Source organism: Nuphar pumila, chromosome 14 (genome assembly GCF_984573655.1).
Source record: "Nuphar pumila chromosome 14, dmNupPumi1.hap1.1, whole genome shotgun sequence".
Lineage (NCBI taxonomy): Eukaryota > Viridiplantae > Streptophyta > Magnoliopsida > Nymphaeales > Nymphaeaceae > Nuphar > Nuphar pumila.
Window position 1 is genome coordinate 7,771,680 of NC_143262.1, and position 20,222 is coordinate 7,791,901.

Sequence of the window (20,222 nt, forward strand, 5' to 3'; positions counted from 1 at the left end):
TAACATTTTTATTGCGACTCTTAATCTAATGATTAGGTCGGATCTGATTCAGTTTTATCTTTTTTCACTTGAATCCGATCAGCAGACATTCCTATAACAAACACCCCCTACGGTGGAAGCAGATAAGGTCATGCTGGACATGAGCGTTTTGGTTCATGCCGAGACCGAGACCGAGACCGAGACCGTGGCTATCCAATTTGTGCTAAAAAGTCAACAAAACAGTTACATGCTACGTGGTATTCATCCAAAATGCAAACAGACGGCCACGATGTTGGCATGAGAAAAAACGCTCATGTTCAGCATGACCTGATCTGCTTCTCCCAAGGGCTGCCTTACGCAGAAAATTAGCACTAAAAGCAAGGGAAAACTAGGGGTGAGGCCCCACGACCACCCTGCCTTACATGGCCCATTTGCAACCCTACCCAACCGATGTGATTTACATTCTTACTTTTATAGGAAAAAGCTCGCAGATCATTTGATTCTGACAGGTGAGTAAGCTTTTATAGAGTTTGAAATTTAATAACTCAATTTTTTTTTATAAACATTTAAAGTTTAAAAATTTGTATTTATTTTTTTCAAAATAATACAATTTGAGTGTCGTTTCTTAAGAACTGGATCATGCCGAGAAGTCAAATTTGCGAAAAACACATTGGAAGTGATCCATCGGGTCTTAGTACTTGGTTCACACTTACACCGCACTAGAATAGCCAAATTAATTTCCATGGATGGAAACTGCCTTGCATTATCAACCTTCATCTCTAAGGGTACCCGGTTTAATAATAGCATGGCATTTAATAATGCAACCACAAGATGAGAATATCGAGCTGGGTGTCTTCACATGGCCGGCCCTACAACCACATGCATGTGGTAAATCTTGCCTATATGCAGCTTCCTAATGGTACTTTATTTATATAATTTTTTTTTATGATGAAGGAACCTGCCTATGAGGTAAAACTCCGGGTTGAAAATACGTCCACCCAACCTTACGTGACCCAACCATGTTAAATATTTATATTGTGTGACCACTTACCGTAGTGACAAATGTTAAAAACGCAAAATCTAGTTTTTCAAAAACTCGCAAGAATTTGAAAAATTTTCATAAATCTCACATTTTTTGGCAAAATCTTGGCAATAATAAATACAAAATTTTTTATAAGAAATTATTAATAAAAATAAAAACATATGGTTTTTTCATAATAAATAGCTGATTAAAACATAAATATCACATTTAAATAAGGGTATTTATGTTTTTCATAAATCTCACTATATTTTGAAAATCTTGCAAGAAACTACTGTTTTAAACTTTCAGGCGATTTCTCGTGAGATTTTCATAAATCGCAATATTTTTGAAAATCTTGCAAAAACATGATCTAGGTATTGGTTCTTAGCAAATCAACCATGTTGAATATATATGCAAGGTCGTATTTGCAAAAAACAACCTGAAAATAATGGTTCAATTGCGGTAGGCTGATGGTGGCAGGAAGCTGTCACTTTTCCTATATATGCAGAACTGCTGATTTGAAGTCACTTTTCTTTTCATATTTTTGAGATGTTTTTAGATGAGTCCTTATGAATGTGATATACAAGGTTTGTTTAGTAGAAAACAAGTTTTTAGCCATGTGATTATGACATGTATGCATGTTTTTGAAGAGCGATTTACAAGTTTTTGGCCTTGTGATTATGACATGTAAGCATGATTTTCGATTGCTAAAACATATTCTAATTCATGTTTTACTAAGCTACCGAGAATACATTTGTTAATATAGTGCTGTTAAGAAAATGCCTTACACTTTATCCATTGACACTGCTTAGCACAGTTGAGAAAATGAGACTGTTAAGGCGATATTTTCAAAATAATGAATATTAAAAAAATACATTTTTTGGTATTATATCGGCTTTAGAAAGTTTCTTTATATAATATTGATATTTTCAAAAGATTGAGCTATTCTATCCCATCTCTAAGTCTGAGTTTCATCACAATCCCCCAAAGAGCTCAAAGATGGCTCTACTATCTAAATTTGTTATGATGGTGGTTTTTTTATATAAGCAAAAAGATTGAATTAATTTCATCACTAAGTAGATATAATATCCCATAAAATCCAATAACTCCCTCAATAATTGTTCTTTAGGTTACATGCAACCTATAAACACATTATTATATTCTATAATTTGGCTTAATGAGCATTCTTGTGGCTTTTGGGTTCCTCTTGTGAGACCTTAATTAGGATCATATCCCGATCTGGTACCAAGATTCAAGAATATTAACCATGTATCCTTTGTACCCGGTATTTTTACACTTGGGGCTGACTCCTGTGGAGGTGGGCCCATTAAGTAACTTCATCTCTAGCAAGGTTCCTCGCTATTAAAAATAAAATCGATGTATTTTTTGAAAGGAATAATGAGAAATACAATTATAATGCCCTGAAATCTTACCCATATTTTTAAGGGATTATATATGTATATATAACAGTGAAAACAAGAAATACTATAGGGTTAAGTATTCCGGAACATTACGATGGAGAGCAAACCAAATCACTTGTTTCATTCCAATATCGATGAAAATTAACATCAGAGTTTTAAATGACATGAGCAAATAAATTACAATGAACCCAAAGGATTCCGGGAACAGTAAATCAAAAACCTCGATCGAAGCCTCAGTCCGCAACCGCTCATATTTCATCACCTAAAAAATAGTAAATTTATAGAAATTATGCTACAACTGTCTAAGTAGGAATTACTACATATTTTTTTTCAGGTATATTATGTGTCAAGTATGTGATGTAGGTGTCATGTGTGATTTTAAGCATATACAGAAGCAAGCAAACCAAACTATGCAACAACAGTAATCGACATATATTTAAGCAAGTAAAGCAGATAATGCAACAACAGTAACAAGCATATCATTTAACTAACAACTACACATTACATGATTCAATATCTCACATGTTATAATTCTAAAGCATGCTGCAAGTAAAAAAAATACATTCAGAAATAAATATTAAACTGTGAACTACAAGTCCAACAATCCTACTCAGTGTGATACTTAAATGTTTATCTTTATTTATCCCGTGGGTACACGCGAGCCAAGGCAACGATAACAAAAGAGAACATTTAGAAGTATATTATTCGAAGGTATTTTATTAACCCGAACGTTCTAACTGAAACTGAAATCCCAAGGGAGCGGCTAGTGATCGAGAGAACCTCCCAAAGGCCAAAACCAAAACATGATACATCCTTAACTTCTACAAAAGAACATGGAGCTACCACCTAGGACACATTTGGTAGTCTGGGTCCCCCCCCAACTCTGAGGATTGGGGACCAATGAACTATTTTTTGCTCGAAACATAAAATGCATATCTCTGAAGTTTTGTACCACCTACCCTCTCTAAGGTAAGCCCAAATTTGAGTGGGTTAATCTTTTTATTTAATTGTTTTTTTGAAGTACAGGGGCATTTCTCCAACTACCTTTTACTACCATAGTAGTAGGTCCCCAACCTTATTCATTTTACCAAGGCATACACATCTCAGTTTTCTTTTCATATTGATTGCACAAACTCACTCATAGTACTCTGGTACGTTTAAACCAATCAAACACGGATGCCCCGGTACCTTTAAACCAATCAAGCACACACAAAATTTAATTCAAGTTTTTCACTAGTTTTATTGGCATTGCATACAAGTTAACAACCCAAGTACCTGCATCGGGTATTCAACCAATATTGCCCATTAGGCAAAGTTTCTCAAACGACCCACTCGTGAGAAGGCACTTATCCAAATGTCACTAAGTGCGCCATAATTTATTTAAACTCAATGTAACAACCTTAAGCATATACAAGCTTATGTGTACGTTCAACAATGGTGTATATGGTCAGTTATCACAATTCATCATGCAATTTTGCCATAAAGCAGAGAATTGAGAAAAAGTAAAACAATGTATAGGCATCAATTACGAGTAGGCTTATCAACATAATATCCTACTTAGTTAAGGCTACTCTTCATATGCTACAACATATTGAACAACATATTGCAATATCAACCAAACATAAGTTAACCAAATTAATGTGCACAGGTCCTAATCATGCTTCACATCAACAGTTCATATAAAACTTAAAGAAAGCTACACAAAATCAGATCGTGAAATCTCCAAAAATATGCACAAGACTAATTCGTGAGATTTCAAATATTTTGCATTCGAATATCAATTTTTTATTAAGTCAATATCTAACCCTTCAGTCAATAACAGAGTGCACGAAGAACCGAATAACACATAATCCAAATAATAGAATTAGTTCTGTATTTAAGTGTGTAGATTGTGTGTGACCTGGTTAAATACGAATCTATGTGTGTGAGAACCAATATACTATATTCAGTTATATTAAATGTATTTATACCATAGGTTATTCGCAAAATAGAACCCTTAATGGTGGTGCTAAACAATCCTTAACAATAACCTGTGAAACCTTACCTTAATCTTTATGGATTGAAAGACAAAATATGTTAGCATAAGGTGTAAGCAGAACCAGAATCATCTACCTTTAGGTTTGGACATGAAGTATCATATACCCATAAACAGTTATATCATACTAGTCATGAACTAAGGTATAATCAGAACCTGTAACCCATAATCAGAAACAATCACATGCATGTGGGACATTAAATATAGTAAACACGTCAGCATATGTTGGACATAATTATATTATCAACTAAATATGCTACTAAAATAAAGAACACATAGAGGCTACACACCCACAACCACCTCCAAATTTAAAGAAAGGCATAAAGAACTTGAAAAGACAAGGATCCTAATTAAGACAACAATAACAAAATCCATCATAAAGAGCCTCTTGATCATCTTAAAAAGATAAGCAGAGTTTGATATATGAGATTAACGTGTAACCAGGACTGATAACAATCATCAATAGATAACCGGATTTGATAAGAGTCAGTGAAATCATAGGTAATCCGAATTTATAGTAATTGTCAAGCGGTATGAAAGCAGATTTGGCAACATACTACCTATAATACTTATAGCCACGTCGATAAACAATATCAACATAACCAATCCTAAACTATTAACAGACATACAAATCATCAATATTCAGATAGGGTAACAGTCAACTAGACCAAAAAAAATCTGATTCGACACTATCAATTTAACATGCAATCAAACCCAATAGTTAATAGAAAATCATATATCCGACACACACACAAATCGTCATATTGTTCTGGTACCAATAGTGTGCCCAACAACGACCTACTCTACAGAAATCGAAGGGTACCCCTTAACAACAAAGAAAAAATCATAGGTTATTAGGGATCCGAGAATCCCATAATAGAACTCAGCAAAATTTTATCAACATTTGAAGCCCCCCTTTTTATTACACGAACACCCCATAGCGTATTTGGATTTTCACCATAGCTGAAATCGAAATCCTGTTTAAGGTATTTGTTCCTATGCAATTTCAGGGCTGCATAGCAACCGACATCGCACCCGATTTGCAGAGCTCGAAGGATAACCCCCTTGTAAATTGATCGATTTGGGGTTTCGAACAACCCACACCCCACACGAGCCCACGATTGACCTGTAAGAAAAAGTACAGAAACCCTACCTGTTCTGACGCTCAGAGGTTGTTGTCGCGGGTGGAGGGTCGCCGACGACATCGACTGCTGATGGTCAAAGTCGTCAACAAGGACGGAAGCGAGAGAGGGAGAGAAAGAGAGAAGCAGAGAGGGAGGAAAGCGGAAAGGAGTTGAGAGGGAAAGAGAGAGCGTGAGAGGAAGGGGGTTCAGGCGGGGATTTGTAGGAGGGTGGCCCCCCGAAAAGGAAGGACCCCGGCAGCTACGCTACCCCTCCCACCCCCCCCCCCCCACACACACACATCGATACAACCTGTGTTAGGGTTTTGAGAGAATCCCTAACGCCCTTTTTATCGGACATGCTCTGAAGCGGTCACCTAACTTAAAAAAAAAAAAATTTTCTTACACGGGGCGCAACCCAGGTTCGAGGCCCAGGATCCAGACTTGGTCTAGATCTGCGACGGCTTCGCGAAGTGGGTCTGCAAGTCGGATCCAAATGGGTCCAACCGCGGATCTACACACTAAGTTTAATTTATGTAATATATTTTATATTTCTATATATATGATATTCTATATGGACCCCTTTTATGGATTCTGAATCCAAAACGTTGATCCTAGCCCCAAACTCATAAAATTAAGTATAAATTCACATAATTAAAAAAAAATTAAGGTTATAAACTCTAACTAAATTTCTTTGGACCCAAATACTTAATTTATCATGGATCTCAACCACTTATTACGGTTCCAAGATCCATCAAAATCATAAAACCCTCTTAAGAAATACGGATCTAAGTATCCAAAATTTTCTTCACTCTATGGATCCGAATTACCATACCTAGATCTAGACCACTGTTGTGGGTCCAAACAAAAAAAAAATAATTGGATCTTCGCCATATTTAAATATTCGATATGCAGGATCCAAATGCAATATTGTGGATCCAAACATCCCATAGACTATTACGAATCCTCATAAGGTGTTATAGGTCCGACATAGAAATTTTCTCATTAACGTCTAATTTAAACTTCACGGATCCATTGAGTTCTTCCCGGAGCCAATATCCAATATGACCCTAATATTGAGGATCCAATATCAGAGATCCAAAACAAGAGATTGAAAATTACTACTAGGTATTCACATAATAGGTTTGTGATCCGATATCTATGATTCAAATAACAAATTTGGATTTTGACATTGAAGATCCAAACAAGATATCCGAGATCCAAATAAACAATAAAAATATCTTGGTACCATCTTAAGGACATGAATTTCAAGTTTATTTATTTGACGAAAATCACAGGTATTACAACAATATTTTGCATGCCATCTAAAACAACAAACTTTTTTTGAAAATAAATTTTTATTTTTTAAAAAATTATTCATTTATAAAAATCCGTTATTGAATTGTTTTTTCTGATACTTTGTTGATAAAATGCAAGAAAACGTTAAAAAAAATCTAATTTCTTAAAAGAAAAAGTTGACGGCTATGTACCGTTTTATAGCTTTTTTCACCACGGTTCATATCAAGCGAGCATCATTGTGCGACACGAGCATAGTGAATCATCGTAGCCATCCTTTTTCAGCACAACTCTTTCCCTTAGGTGTGTAGTCCAATTTCGCGGAGCAGATCCAGTGATCGGGCCTGTGTACTTTACAAAGCACTCGGCCTACGAAAAACACAGAGAATTGCTGCTCGTGTACCCATTTCCTGCATTTTGTGTTCTACATAGAAAATCGCTGCACCATTTTTTGCATTTTGCGTTTTACACAGAAAATCACTGCATGCGTTGGCGATTTTCTGAAAAAAAAAATGATCATTATTTTACGTTTTTGGGGAACCAATTTGATCATATTCAGTGTTCATCACACGACAGTGAGACGCATAACATCCATAAGTGAATTCCTAACCTTTTTGTGGCCAACTATGCAGGTCTGTTTTGTGTGGAGGATCTACATCTGTTTATGCCTATTGTTACTGCTGCTATTATTACTACATGCTCTCAAACATGTGGGGTTTCACGCAGACATCATTCTTCTTTAGTTACATGGCTTTCATCTGCTATTGTTTCTTCCTCGTGCTCGGAACTGTTTGTTGGACATTTTGGGTTTAGGTCCAACACTTCAGGTGACCCGGTTTGACACTGTAAATCTTTTTGGGTTCAGGTAGGGGTGGCAATCGGGTCGGTTTGGCGGGTTGGCGGGTCGGCATACCTCAACCCGAACCCGACCCGTTTATTAAACGGGTCGGCTGTGGCAAACACGAACCCGACCCGTTTAATAAACGGGTAACCCGACACGACCCGCCAACCCATTTAATAAATGGGTTGGGTCGGGTAAACGGGTTTTCAGGTTCGCGGGTCTAGGCAGGTTGGCGGGTCGGGTTGGCGGGTTGACCCACCCGCCTAACCCGTTTATTAAACGGGTCAGCCGGGTTGGCATACCCCCAACCCGAACCCGACCTGTTTAATAAACGGGTTACGCAGGTCGACCCGTTTATTAAACGGGTTGGCTTAAGCCCAACCCGAACCCGCCTAAGAGGCGGGTTGGCGGGTCGTGTCAGAAATTGCCACCCCTAGGTTCAGGGTCCTGCTCACCATCGACATAAGGCCTGGGCTCATCGTGGACATCGTTAGGTTGAGGAGAATGTCGAGCACCCGCATGTCAATTCATGGCATCTACAGGTACACATTTACAATTCGGTTTTGTTTTTGTGAAGATGCCTACACTGTTGGCTTTGGCTCATCATTGTTCTTTGTTCAACGCATATACCAATCCATTAGTTGTGATTAGTTTAAAGTAGTGTGAAACCTTAATTGGGAGACTTATACAGCATTTGTTGTACATCATTTTATCCATCACTTGCACCCACGGTAACAGTGAAAAAATCAGATGCAATATGATTGCAAAGTGTTTGTGCATTAAGCAGGGCCAAGACCGGATGGATGGCTAACAGGTCTTAATGCACAATTTTTGTACAATCATATTGCACCCGATCGTCTCTCACTGTAACAGATGTGGATTACATCATATGCAGGAATCCTAAGCATGGAAAAATGTTTTTGGTGACAGTGTAAACAGTCTCGGTCTTGTTCAGTTTAGAGGGCCCCTTGGGTAGGATCAACAATTCGGTTCATTCATCCCATATGTCATCCCTAGAATCGTAACCCATCTTGAGATCTTATTTTTATGGAAGTTGTTTTAATCGAATCTGATCCTATAGATGTGATCTACATGGTCGATTTAAAATTCTTCGATGATAAACCATTGTTACCTCGACTCCATGAGATGGAGATCTTGGCTAATTAGATCAATTATGTGGGTATGAACCTTGATGAATTATTTCAAGTGGTTGCAATCATTTATAGATTGCCTCCATCTTAGAAAGATTATCAAAGTGAATTGAAATATAAAAAGCGTTTACCTTAGAATAACTTTTTTAGCATGTTAGAATTGAGGAGAAAACTCGATCTCGAAATAAGAAAGATGTAGTAAAAGAAGTTCGTGCTAAGGTAAACACGTTTGAACCAAAACCAAATTTCAAACTTGGCCTTGAGAATAAGAACAAAGAATCCAAGTTCACTGCTAAGAAGAAAAATAATGTTTTCTGAGAATGCCAATACAGGAAGAAATCTCAAGGCAATAAAGCTAGTAAACCCGATAATGAACTGGTGGTTGTAGTTAGTGAGATATTTTTGATTAATTCAGATAAAAGATAGTATGTAGATTTTGGATCAATGATCCACTCATGCAATGATAAAAGTATGTTTAAAACATATGAAATTGTGAGAGAAAACTATATGATTTATATGGGCAACAAACATGAAGCTAAGGCTCAAGAAAAATGAAGTATGAAACTTTACCTCTAAGAAATGCTTAACCTTTCAAACTTTGTATCACGTACCTACCATAATGAAAAATCGTGTATTTGCCTATTTTCTTACAACCCATGGTTTCAAAGTTGTATTGGAACCCAACAATATTATACTGCCGAAGAACCACAAGATTTTAGGCAAAGGCTATGCCACTAATGGGCTGTTTAAACTCACGTTGAGTAAGAAAGTTGATTCTTTTTCTATTTATAAGCTTGACTCTTATGATTTGTAGCATGCTAGATTCAGACATGTTAATTATAAATCTTTTGGGAAGCATGGGTAACTTAGGAATTATTCTTAAATGCAAATTTCAATATGTTAGAAAATATGATATCTAAACTATTAGATTTAATGTATAGTGATGTATGCGATTTAAAAAATACTCAAACACTTGAGGGTAACAATTATTATTGATGATTTCATTAAATATACTTATAAAAATAAAAGATGAATCATTTGAAAAAAATTAAGATTTTCAAAGTTGAAGTAAAAACCTTTCATAATTGCAAAATAAAGTCTTTTAGATATGATAAAAAACTTTCAAATGAGTTCACTAATTTTTTATGAAATTCACCGTACAAACTGTTAAGGTCATTTTATAGTTTAAAATAAATCACCTAAACAATGAGATGGGAAATTTAAGAAGTAATCATTTTAGATGGTTTTAGAATTCATGACTTTCTTAAATGCATATATAACAAAGTAAAAAATAGTTATGTTATAATTATTTTTTTCTATATGAATGATATGTTAATCATGAATAATAATGTAAAATGCATAAATAATACTAATTTTTTTGTTATCTAGATTTAGCATGAAAGATATATGTTTACCTGATGTTAAACTTGGTATTAAGTTGACTAGACATGAGAATGATTATGCATTAACTCAATTCCACAACATTGAGAAAATAATCATTATGATTGTAAGGTTGTTGCTACTTCGATCGATCCTAGAGTTAAGTTATCAATTAACACTAGAAGAAACATATTTCAATTGAAGTATACAAGTATTAATAACAATTCTCTCTATACTAATAATGAAACTAGATCTATCATAGCTTTCAGTATAAGCAAGTTGAATCAATATACAAGTAATCCAGGATAAGAGCATTGAGATGCAATATATCGAGTCCTAAAGTACTTGAGAGGAACTCTAGAATATGAAATATTTTATAAAAAAAAATCTGATGTACTTGAAAGGTACATTGATGCAAACTGAAATTCTGATTCCAATGAGTCATTATTCATAAGTGATTAGATATTTATCTTTGAATCTAAAACAACTGCTTGGGGATCCAAAAAGCAAACTATGATAACCCATTCTACAATGGAAGTACAGTTGATATCACTAGCATTAGCCAGTATTGAATATGAGTGGTCAAAGAATATCTTAATGAAGATACTATTAGGATATAAGCCAGTACCCATGATAGCTATGTAGTGCGATAATTAAGCAATTATATACAAAGTAGAAAAAAAATTAGACATATTAGTCTAAAAACACAGTTATGTGAATAATTTACTTAAACAATGAGTAATCTCAATTGAATATGTAAAATCTTATCAAAACTTAGCTGATCTATTGACAAAAAAACTTTCTCGAAATATCATATTTGGCAAACCCTTTCCTTTCATGGGTCTAAGGACAATAGAACTCACTCCTTTTCCATGGAGGAAGTTAGCTAGAGAGGAAGACAAAGACTCTACAATGACATTGTAGAATAATGAAAAAGGTTCGGGTTGCCTTCGACCTGTGTGTAGGCAGCAGCGGAGGTAAGATCACCCTCCATCTTAGGGACAGGCCTGTCAGTTGTGGGGCCGAAGGCCTGATGGAATGAGAATCAGGTACTTAATGCACAAATTTTGTGCCATTTGATTGCACTTGATCCGGACTCTCATGCTGCCAGTCCATTGTGACATATAGTTACAATGTATTTTCCTATGAGCGGGTCAGCTTTAGCTTGGCTCGTTAGGTTTAGAGTTCAAATATTATTATTTTCAGTTTTGGAATAATGTATTTCATAAACGAGCAGCTCACTTAGCTGAAGATCAGCACGGCTCGTTCAATCACAAAAATGAACTGTGCTTTATGATCGGTTCCTTCAGCTCATTTACCGTTGCATGCAGATTAATGGATATGGAGTATTGCTTACAGTTAAATGCATATTAGCAACATCTAAGCCACCAACTTCTTCCTTTGCTGTTGATGGTTATCTCACATTATATTGAGGGAGCCACAAAGACTTCTCTCCAATGGCTAGGGATGTCAATGAGTCAGATTCGGGTCAGATCTAATCTTTACTGAATTCAACTTAATCAGATTTGGACTCACATGGAAGAATGACAGAACTAAATCTGAATCGGATTACTGCAAAACCTGATATGTAAACTTAATCGGATTCGGATTTCAACGAAAAACTAATACCGAATCCGAGATTTTGGATATCGGGTTACATCTGACCCGTTGACATCCCTAGCTTCGGTCTTGTGACAGAGGATGCACCCGATGTGTTCGAACTTGATATGTCCCTTAACACTTTTTTTTATTTGAAAAGCAAGCTGGGGTTTGGCAGACCCTACCACTTAGAAAACTATACCATTGGGTTTTGAACCTGCAACGTCCCAACGCATGGTGACATGCACTAGCTGCTCCTACAAAACAAAAACAAAAGTAACCCCATTGCTCCCAAAACAGGCTTTTGGTAGGAGAAAGTTGTAATAAAAATTGATAGGGTGATCTTCCAGTCAAACAAATGCGATGCAACCTAAACAAGAGAGAGAAAGAGAGTCAACTCTCACTATGGTTAATGGATTCGAAATGGGTTCTGGATATGTGAATCGGGTTCTGAGTCCAAAATCTGTTCACATCCAATTGCATTCCACCTTTCCATGTTGAACTCCCTCCCTGTTCACTGATTCTCTAATCCTACTGATACCGGCCATTTTTTCTGGTTCCACTTTTAGCATCCAACTCCTAACCCCTACCGGGCTATTTGTCGATTTGAATATAATATGGATCCAGACCATATATATCAGCTTCTTGCAGCTATCAGGTTGGATTTGGGCGTTGGGCATGAACCCGGATATGCACATTTAAAAGTACCATTGTACCGATCCAAATATCATTCATGTCGCTCCCACCTCAACCCGAAAGTTATTCAGGTTGGTCTTGAGCTACGATTTTGTAAGACATCCAACCCGACCCGACCATACCCAATATTTCATATGTATTCTGAATTATAAGTACATGGTTTAATTAAACCTCTTTAAATTGTATATAAGTCAGGTTTGTGACCCATTTTCTCTATAGGAGAAACCCTAACCGAAATACATGTCATATGACTCATATGGATGTATTTTGGTGGATCTCCAAAAGGTTGAATACCGATCCCTTCCGGTCATCTATATTTCGATACGGATATGGATTAACCATGTTTCAGTTTAGATTCGATCCATTTTAGATTCTTTGGATTTTCATTCCAACTGATGACCCACCACTACAAAGGAGTTCGGCGTGGTGGGATGGGCCAAGGTCGCTAGGTAGACGGTTCAGGTTCAAATCTCGTTAGGGGCGGTTTATCCGTGTAAATATATAAAAAATAAAAACTGATGATGACTCACGGGCAATCGTGCCCATGGTTCTTTGATGATAAGCAAAACGAAGAATTTGGTTGGGCGTCATGGCACGATGTCAACTGTAGGTAAAGTTCTGCAAATGAATGGAAGAGGAGTTGGGCGTAGTCCCTTAAATTGAAAAACAACAAACAAAACAGCACTCTTCCACCATTCATTCCAACTCAACGCCTCCCCTCTTTAAGCGAGCTCTATCCTCTCTCTCTCTCTCACACACACAAAATGGCGGTGAGGACGGTGGATCTGCCGGTCCTCGCCCTCTTTCTCACCCTTCTTCTCTTGAGTTCCGGCTGGCGAGTCAGATCGGAAGCGTCGGATCACAGATACAAGCCCGGAGACGCCGTCCCTCTCTACGTCAACAAAGTTGGTCCGTTTCACAACCCTAGGTGCGTTATCTTGAGACTTTGCCGGATCCGCCAACGTTGATTTCTAGGGTTTTCGAGTGGTTTCCTTTTTTTCCCTTGTGAAATCGATCCGTGTTTTGTTCCAGATCTGAGGATTTCTGCGGTTTTTCTGTTGCGTCGATGCGTCGGAATGGCGCTACCGTGTTTCCGTTTATAGTGTTTCAGATCTCTTTTTCTTCTTCTTCAATGCCTGTGCTAATGTAGTATTATGAGGAAACGGTTAGGGAAGATTGGGCCTTGATTGTTGATTTACGGAAAAAATCAGTAATGCGTAAAGTTTTCGCGCTGTATTGCTTGTTTTGGGTCGATCGGAAACTTTGATCGCTTCTGAAGTTGCGTCTTTGTTTCTGATCTCGTCTATGTCGATTGAGTGTTAAGCTATGTGTGGTTTTGTTTCTGATCGCAGCGAGACGTATCGGTATTTCGATCTGCCGTATTGTTCGCCAGGTTAGTAGTATCTTCTGTGTACTGGAGTTGTGCTTCTCCCGTTTCCGGTTTCCCCTTTGTTTCTTTTGTTCCTGGTTTCAATTCTTGTGGTGACGCTAATGTAGGTCACGTGACCGAGAAGAGGGAAGCTCTGGGGGAGGTTTTGAATGGCGATCGTTTGGTCGTTGCGCCATACAAGCTCGATTTCAGGGTCGATAAGGCGTCGGAACCTGTGTGCAAGAAGAAATTATCCAAGGAAGATGTTGCGACGTTCAGGCAGGCTGTTATCAAGGATTACTACTTCCAGATGTTCTATGACGATCTGCCTCTCTGGGGATTCATTGGGAAGGTTGAGAAGGACAGCAAGAACGATCCTAGCCAGGTCAAATACTTGCTCTTCAAGGAAGTCCGGTTTCAGATCTTGTACAACAATGATCGGGTCATTGAGATCAGCATCCAGGCTGCCCCAGAGACCGCGGTCGATATCACCGAGGATAAGGAGGTCGAGGTGGAGTTCACATATTCAACAATCTGGGCTGAGACAACGACGCCTTTTGAGGCGAGGATGGCGAGATACTCGAAGTCTTCCTCGTTGCCTCATCACTTGGAGATCCATTGGTTCTCGATCATAAATTCCTGTGTTACTGTTCTTCTTCTCACTGGATTTCTTGCTACAATTCTGATGCGGGTGCTAAAGAATGATTTTGTCAAGTAAGCTTGGTTCTTGCTGCACTGTTTGTTTTTTCACCTGTTATTCAAATTGCTGGGACTCTTGTTTGATGATTGCTCTACTCGTGGTTTATCTAGGTACTCTCATGATGAGGAGTCGGCCGAGGACCAAGAGGAGACTGGATGGAAGTATATTCATGGTGATGTTTTTAGGTACCCAAAATATAAGTCCTTATTTGCTGCTGTTCTCGGGTCTGGGACACAGCTGCTGACTCTGTAAGTGTTGTATTGGAACTTGGATTTGCAACGTTCATGAATCATTTTGCAATTGTATGACAATTTGATTCTCATCTGTGCGATTCCAGAACAATCTTCATTTTCATCCTTGCATTAGTTGGGGTCTTCTATCCATATAACAGAGGAGCTCTATTCACTGCACTGGTTCTTATATATGCGTTTACATCTGGTATTGCTGGTTACACTGCAACTTCCTTCTATCGTCAGCTTGAAGGAACAAACTGGGTATGTGTTTTTGTCCTCCAGAAAGCATGCCGTGTGCTTTACTTTTTTCGAGATGTTATACTGAGAGCACTATTGGACACACAATCTGGTTTTACAGGTGAGGAATTTGTTGTTGACTGGATGCCTTTTCTGCGGGCCTCTGTTCCTTACGTTTTGTTTCCTGAACACCGTTGCTATAGTGTATAGCGCTACTGCAGCATTGCCGTTTGGCACCATCTTGGTTATTCTTCTCATATGGATGCTAGTTACATCGCCTTTGCTTGTTTTGGGTGGAGTAGCTGGTAAAAACAGTAAGGCTGAGTTCCAAGCTCCAGTTCGGACCACAAAGTATCCCAGGGAGATTCCACCATTGCCTTGGTACAGAGGAACTGTTCCCCAGATGGCCATGGCTGGATTCTTACCTTTTAGTGCTATCTATATTGAACTTTACTACATCTTTGCGAGTGTATGGGGTCATAGAATCTACACAATCTATAGCATTCTATTCATTGTCTTCATCATTCTCATCATTGTCACTGCATTCATTACTGTGGCACTGACATATTTTCAGCTTGCTGCTGAAGATCATGAATGGTGGTGGAGGTTAGTGAACATAATTGGATTTTGTCATGTTCATTTTATCTCTGATCTATTTAACACCATACCTTTGCTGGTTTTTCTTATTTCTTTTGTTTATGTTTCTAGTTTTTTGTTAGTATCCTGATGCATCTCTGTTTCTTTTTTTTTTCCTTGTGTTCTTTTGACATGTGGTTTTCCTTTTTTGTTATTAAATTTCCTATTGTTTTCTTGTTGCAACATCACATAGTATTTGAATCTGACCTTCATAGAATCTAACTTTCTGTAGTTTACGTTCAGGTTCACTCCCTCTGCACTAAGAATTGTTCATCTTTAAATATTGTTAATTTTCTTTTTATCTATTTTTCCTATTGTCTTAGACCTATAGAGAATACAGTGGAAATTTAGTTTTCCTCTGCAACCTATGGTCAATGATTTTAATGATTGGTTATATCAATGATTGTGCTTGAATTAGTAATGTATGCTTTGGACCTGTTATCTGGTTTTTCTGAGTCCGATTTTGCTGCATTATGGGATCAGATGCATAGGCTACACATAAGGGAGGAACCAAGGTATTAAGATTCCGAAGTTATTTCAGGTAATGGTGCGTGAACAAAATAGAAGATGTATTCATGTAACAACATCATTCTGCTTTAATTTTTATTTTCTCTGAACTTCATAATACTTTTTTGGCATTGAAGTAAATTATCTTTGGAGTAATTATTATAAACCAGTTTTTTAAAATGAGAAGAAAGAAAAATTTTGTAAAGCAAGAAAAAACGACGACAAAGCGATTTCAAGCAAGGGGTTATTCCCTTAAAAAGAGGGTAAAACAAAATTATTAGTACAGCTGGTCCATACAGCTGTGACTGATCAAATCCAAATTATGTCCCTCCCATGTTTCTTGTGCACAGGTCAAAATGGCGAATTGTATTCCCGAGTGAATTACCAGAATTTCCCTTTCTTATTCTTTCTAACCAAGTATACCAGCATGATAAAGTTTGCTACCACTTCCAAATATACAGCATTTTTTTTCCTTTGGCCCTAACCCATGGTGCTATGATAATTTATCACATTTCGACTCCACCGTCCCAAGAGCCAGCTCTACTAAGTTTCTGGAAATGAGACTTCCAAAACAAGTGAAAAGCGGACACATGAGCAGTCTTGTATAGATAGCAACTGCTGGCCAATGCCATACCATTTGTCATGTCTACTTGAGTCAAAACACTGTCCCATGAGATCAATCATGAACAGACTGCTACTTGTTGTCTGGTCTCACTCCCCCACATTGACCTCTTCATTGGGGAAGCTTAACCTTTGTAATATTTTCATTTAAATTTAAAGTCAAGAAAAACATGTTTTGTATATTGTTTAGATGTTTTTTCTTAAATATTTATTCCTCTGCATTTTGTGAGTTTGTGTGTAATAAGATTGAGATCTTATCTGTTTTCTGATCTGATTCAAATCTTACGATGTTGATTCTAAATATTCTTGGAGAAATGTATGTCTGTTTAACATGTAGGTGCATATTAGCATTTCCTCTTGGAGAAGAAATTGTAATTTTTTGATTTTTTCAACTCTATCCAATCCAGAATTCAATATCCTTTTATGAAAGTATTTCTGAAATCTAACAAGCAGTGAAGTTGGAAATTAATGTTTACTAGCTCTTATGTAGATGCACAAATTTTCCATTGCACTATTCTAGATTCTGCTTTAAGGTAGTTGTCTAGTACTGGTTATTCAAATATAGATAGGAGAATTTTCAAATGCCTTTTTTATTGTAATCTGGTCTGGCTGGTGGATTAATTGTTGTGTTTTTTGGGTGTACATGCCAAGACAATATCCTTGAAGATGTGATAGCTTATTTTTAATTATCTTCTCAAGTTGATGACTTCGTCAAAATTTTAATGTGGCTAATCTATCTTGCATCTGGGTTACTAAAGTGTTCTCCTTGTACCACAAAGCTGCAGTTGATCTAGGATACCCTTATCTTGCTTGGCTGTTGTTGGATTTAGTCATACTACTAGTTTTGATTTCGTTAAATGTGATTGGGTCATGCCAACCACTCTATGACAAAGTGCTAGTCGTAAGTTTTTTTAGTTGTGATAGTCTTAGCTCGTAATGGTTGGCTCTAAATCATCACTCCTATAGGATGAACCGTTAGATTTTTTTTGGTATCAAATACCTTTGGTAACAATTACTTTCTGAAAATTTAAAAGTAGCTACCAAATTCCATCCTTATTGGATGAGATCTAATGGTTAGTTTTTGGTTCTCTTTTTCCTTTGGTTGAGATAACATGAAGTGGTGAAATTTGTGAATAAAATCAATGTCTTCTGTGGTTATGTTTTTCATTTTGGAAATCATATAATTGAATAAAGTCAATTAACAGTTATCTTATGGCTTTTGTTCCTTTGCTGCATTAATCTTCTGTTTTTCTCATCAATTGTGAATTTAGTGGATATTGTAGAAACGTTTTGCCTTGTCCCAAGTCCCCTTTGTTTGTGGTGTCATCCTTCTATTTTCCATTACTTGCCTTGACCTGTTTAAGTAAACATGTGCTACATGTTTTTTGTTTGCTTTTGTTGGAACTCTTTGTTTATTGTGCAAGATCCATTATTTGGGTTGTATATCTTTTTCCTTTTAGATTTATTCTGGGCTTTGATGAATCCATGACATTGTTTTGTTCCCGCTCTGACCAGTCGTGAGTTCTTGAGATTGTTCTACTTTTTGAAAATTACATTGCATCCGTTTCTCTTTTCTGCTGAAGAAGTGTTTATAAGTTTTTTTACCAAATTCTTGATATTTGTTGATTGACTAATAACAATTGGTGACAAGGCAATTTCTTTTGATTGTCACTGTGTTCTATCTAATCTTCAGTAGAAGGGTGTGTGTCTTATGTTCCATTTGCTTTCTTATCTTACAAGTCACTTGTGTGTATTGATACATGGATGTTCTTGCATATCTGGTGTTAATCTGTGGTAATTTTGTATTTAAATTGGCACTGCGTTTCCATAAGCATTACTAATTCTTTAGGTAATTTTACTTTCTGCCAAACTTATGGGTGAATTGAATTGCAATAAAAACTTACCAGAGAACTATGGTTCTCCAGTTCATATCTGTGGCTAGTGAGGGTATACTTGTGAATCTAGAAGACTGCAGTGTTGTTTGTATTTCTTTGCTTGGTAGTTTAACTGATGATTTGGGTTTTGAAAGCATATACTTGTGTGTTGGTGCAACTATTGGTGTTGCTGATATTTCTGTTGGGCTTGATGCAGGTCTGTTCTCTGTGGAGGATCTACAGGAATATTTGTCTATGTATACTGTTTGTATTACTATTACGCACAGTCTGACATGTCTGGTTTCATGCAAACGTCTTTCTTCTTTGGTTATATGGCTTGCATCTGCTATGGATTCTTCCTCATGCTCGGAAATATTGGCTTCCGTGCATCATTACTCTTTGTTCGCCACATATACCGGTCAATTAAGTGTGAGTAATGAAGGTGCTTCAAAGCCAAGTCAGGTAGTTTGCTTCCCTTTCTTTCAAGCTTCGATGTAGAGAAATAGTGTCAATATGTTTTGTTAAAGTAGGTAATAGGAGGGAATAACTTTTAACTAAAAAAACAGGGTTTAGGTTGAAGACATGTTTCCCAGAAAAGAGAAGGTTACTTTTGAAATTTACTTTGAGCTTTCATACCAATCGTTGTTTTTCTGGGGATGGTTGGGTATATTTTATTATCCCTCAGTCAGTTCTTGAGAGAACATCAAAGCTGTAGGGGTAGATTGTACCATTACATGTACCTGTATTTTCTGAAAAACAGCTTTCATTCTCATTGTTGCCTTTTCTGGACTACATTTCTCAAGAATTGATGGTTGTATACTGTAAACGGAGAAAGCTTTCCATATGGCCTTCAAAAAGGTCTCTGCTAAAATGACTGAGGATGGAATTCTCAGTTCTCCATATCTTGCTGCTGCTGTCTTTTTTTTTTGTGACTTGGTATCTTCCACACATGCACTGGTGATTCTATCTGTGGCGTAGTGTGATCCAAATATAACTTAATGCATGATAATGGGCTATTTTTTCTCTCAAGTCCTTCAGAATAATGACCGTATAAGTTGCGGTGAATGACCGTGACTCGTTCAGTTTTTTTTTTTGGGCTAACCCTCTCATGCCGAATGATTCAAGTAAATCCTTTTTAAGTTGTCGGTGATGTGAAGTCGCTGATTTTTCTATGACCGTGACTATGAGGTGAGAAAAGCCATTCTTTATCGTCAAGCCTAAACTAGGAACATATGATCCGAAAAGCCAAGTTTTTATAACCAAAGAAACCCTTGTTTGGGCATGTTTTCAATTCGGTTGAACGGGTAAAATTGATAAACTCAGTGTTTTTTGGGGCCAACCCTCATGCCGAACGATTCAAGTGGATCCTTTTTAAGTTGTCGATGATGTGAAGTCACTGATTTTTCTATACGAATGTGGCTGTTGCGTCCCTTTGTTAACGATGGGCCAAGTCTTGTCTCTGCATCCTCTTGTGATTCCTACGGTTGAGACTGGCCTGTAATTTG

At 37.1% G+C, this 20,222-nt stretch overlaps 1 protein-coding gene across 2 annotated transcripts; it reads left to right on the top strand.

Annotated features, from left to right (window-relative positions):
* Positions 1–13,094: 13,094 nt before the first annotated feature.
* LOC149816239 (transmembrane 9 superfamily member 3-like) lies at positions 13,095–19,616 on the top strand. 2 transcript variants are annotated; one of them, XM_089986583.1, is made up of 8 exons: positions 13,095–13,468; positions 13,893–13,933; positions 14,038–14,623; positions 14,720–14,857; positions 14,947–15,103; positions 15,201–15,685; positions 18,935–19,179; positions 19,284–19,616. In XM_089986583.1, the coding sequence occupies exons 1-7, from the start codon at positions 13,305–13,307 to the stop codon at positions 19,152–19,154; spliced, it is 1,791 nt and encodes a 596-aa protein (XP_089842709.1). In that variant the 5' UTR covers positions 13,095–13,304; the 3' UTR covers positions 19,155–19,179; positions 19,284–19,616. The 2 variants fall into 2 exon arrangements, with proteins under 2 accessions (XP_089842709.1, XP_089842708.1); XM_089986582.1 differs by having other exon boundaries at positions 18,935–19,616.
* The last annotated feature ends 606 nt before the right edge of the window (positions 19,617–20,222 follow it).

Bases quoted from the DNA above. Each gene is read 5' to 3' on its own strand.
- LOC149816239 (XM_089986582.1), top strand. From the start codon at position 13,305: ATGGCGGTGAGGACGGTGGATCTGCCGGTCCTCGCCCTCTTTCTCACC. The intron at 13,469-13,892 runs GTGCGTTATCTT...TTCTGATCGCAG, and splicing joins GGTCCGTTTCACAACCCTAG to CGAGACGTATCGGTATTTCG. The intron at 15,686-18,934 runs GTTAGTGAACAT...GGCTTGATGCAG, and splicing joins GATCATGAATGGTGGTGGAG to GTCTGTTCTCTGTGGAGGAT.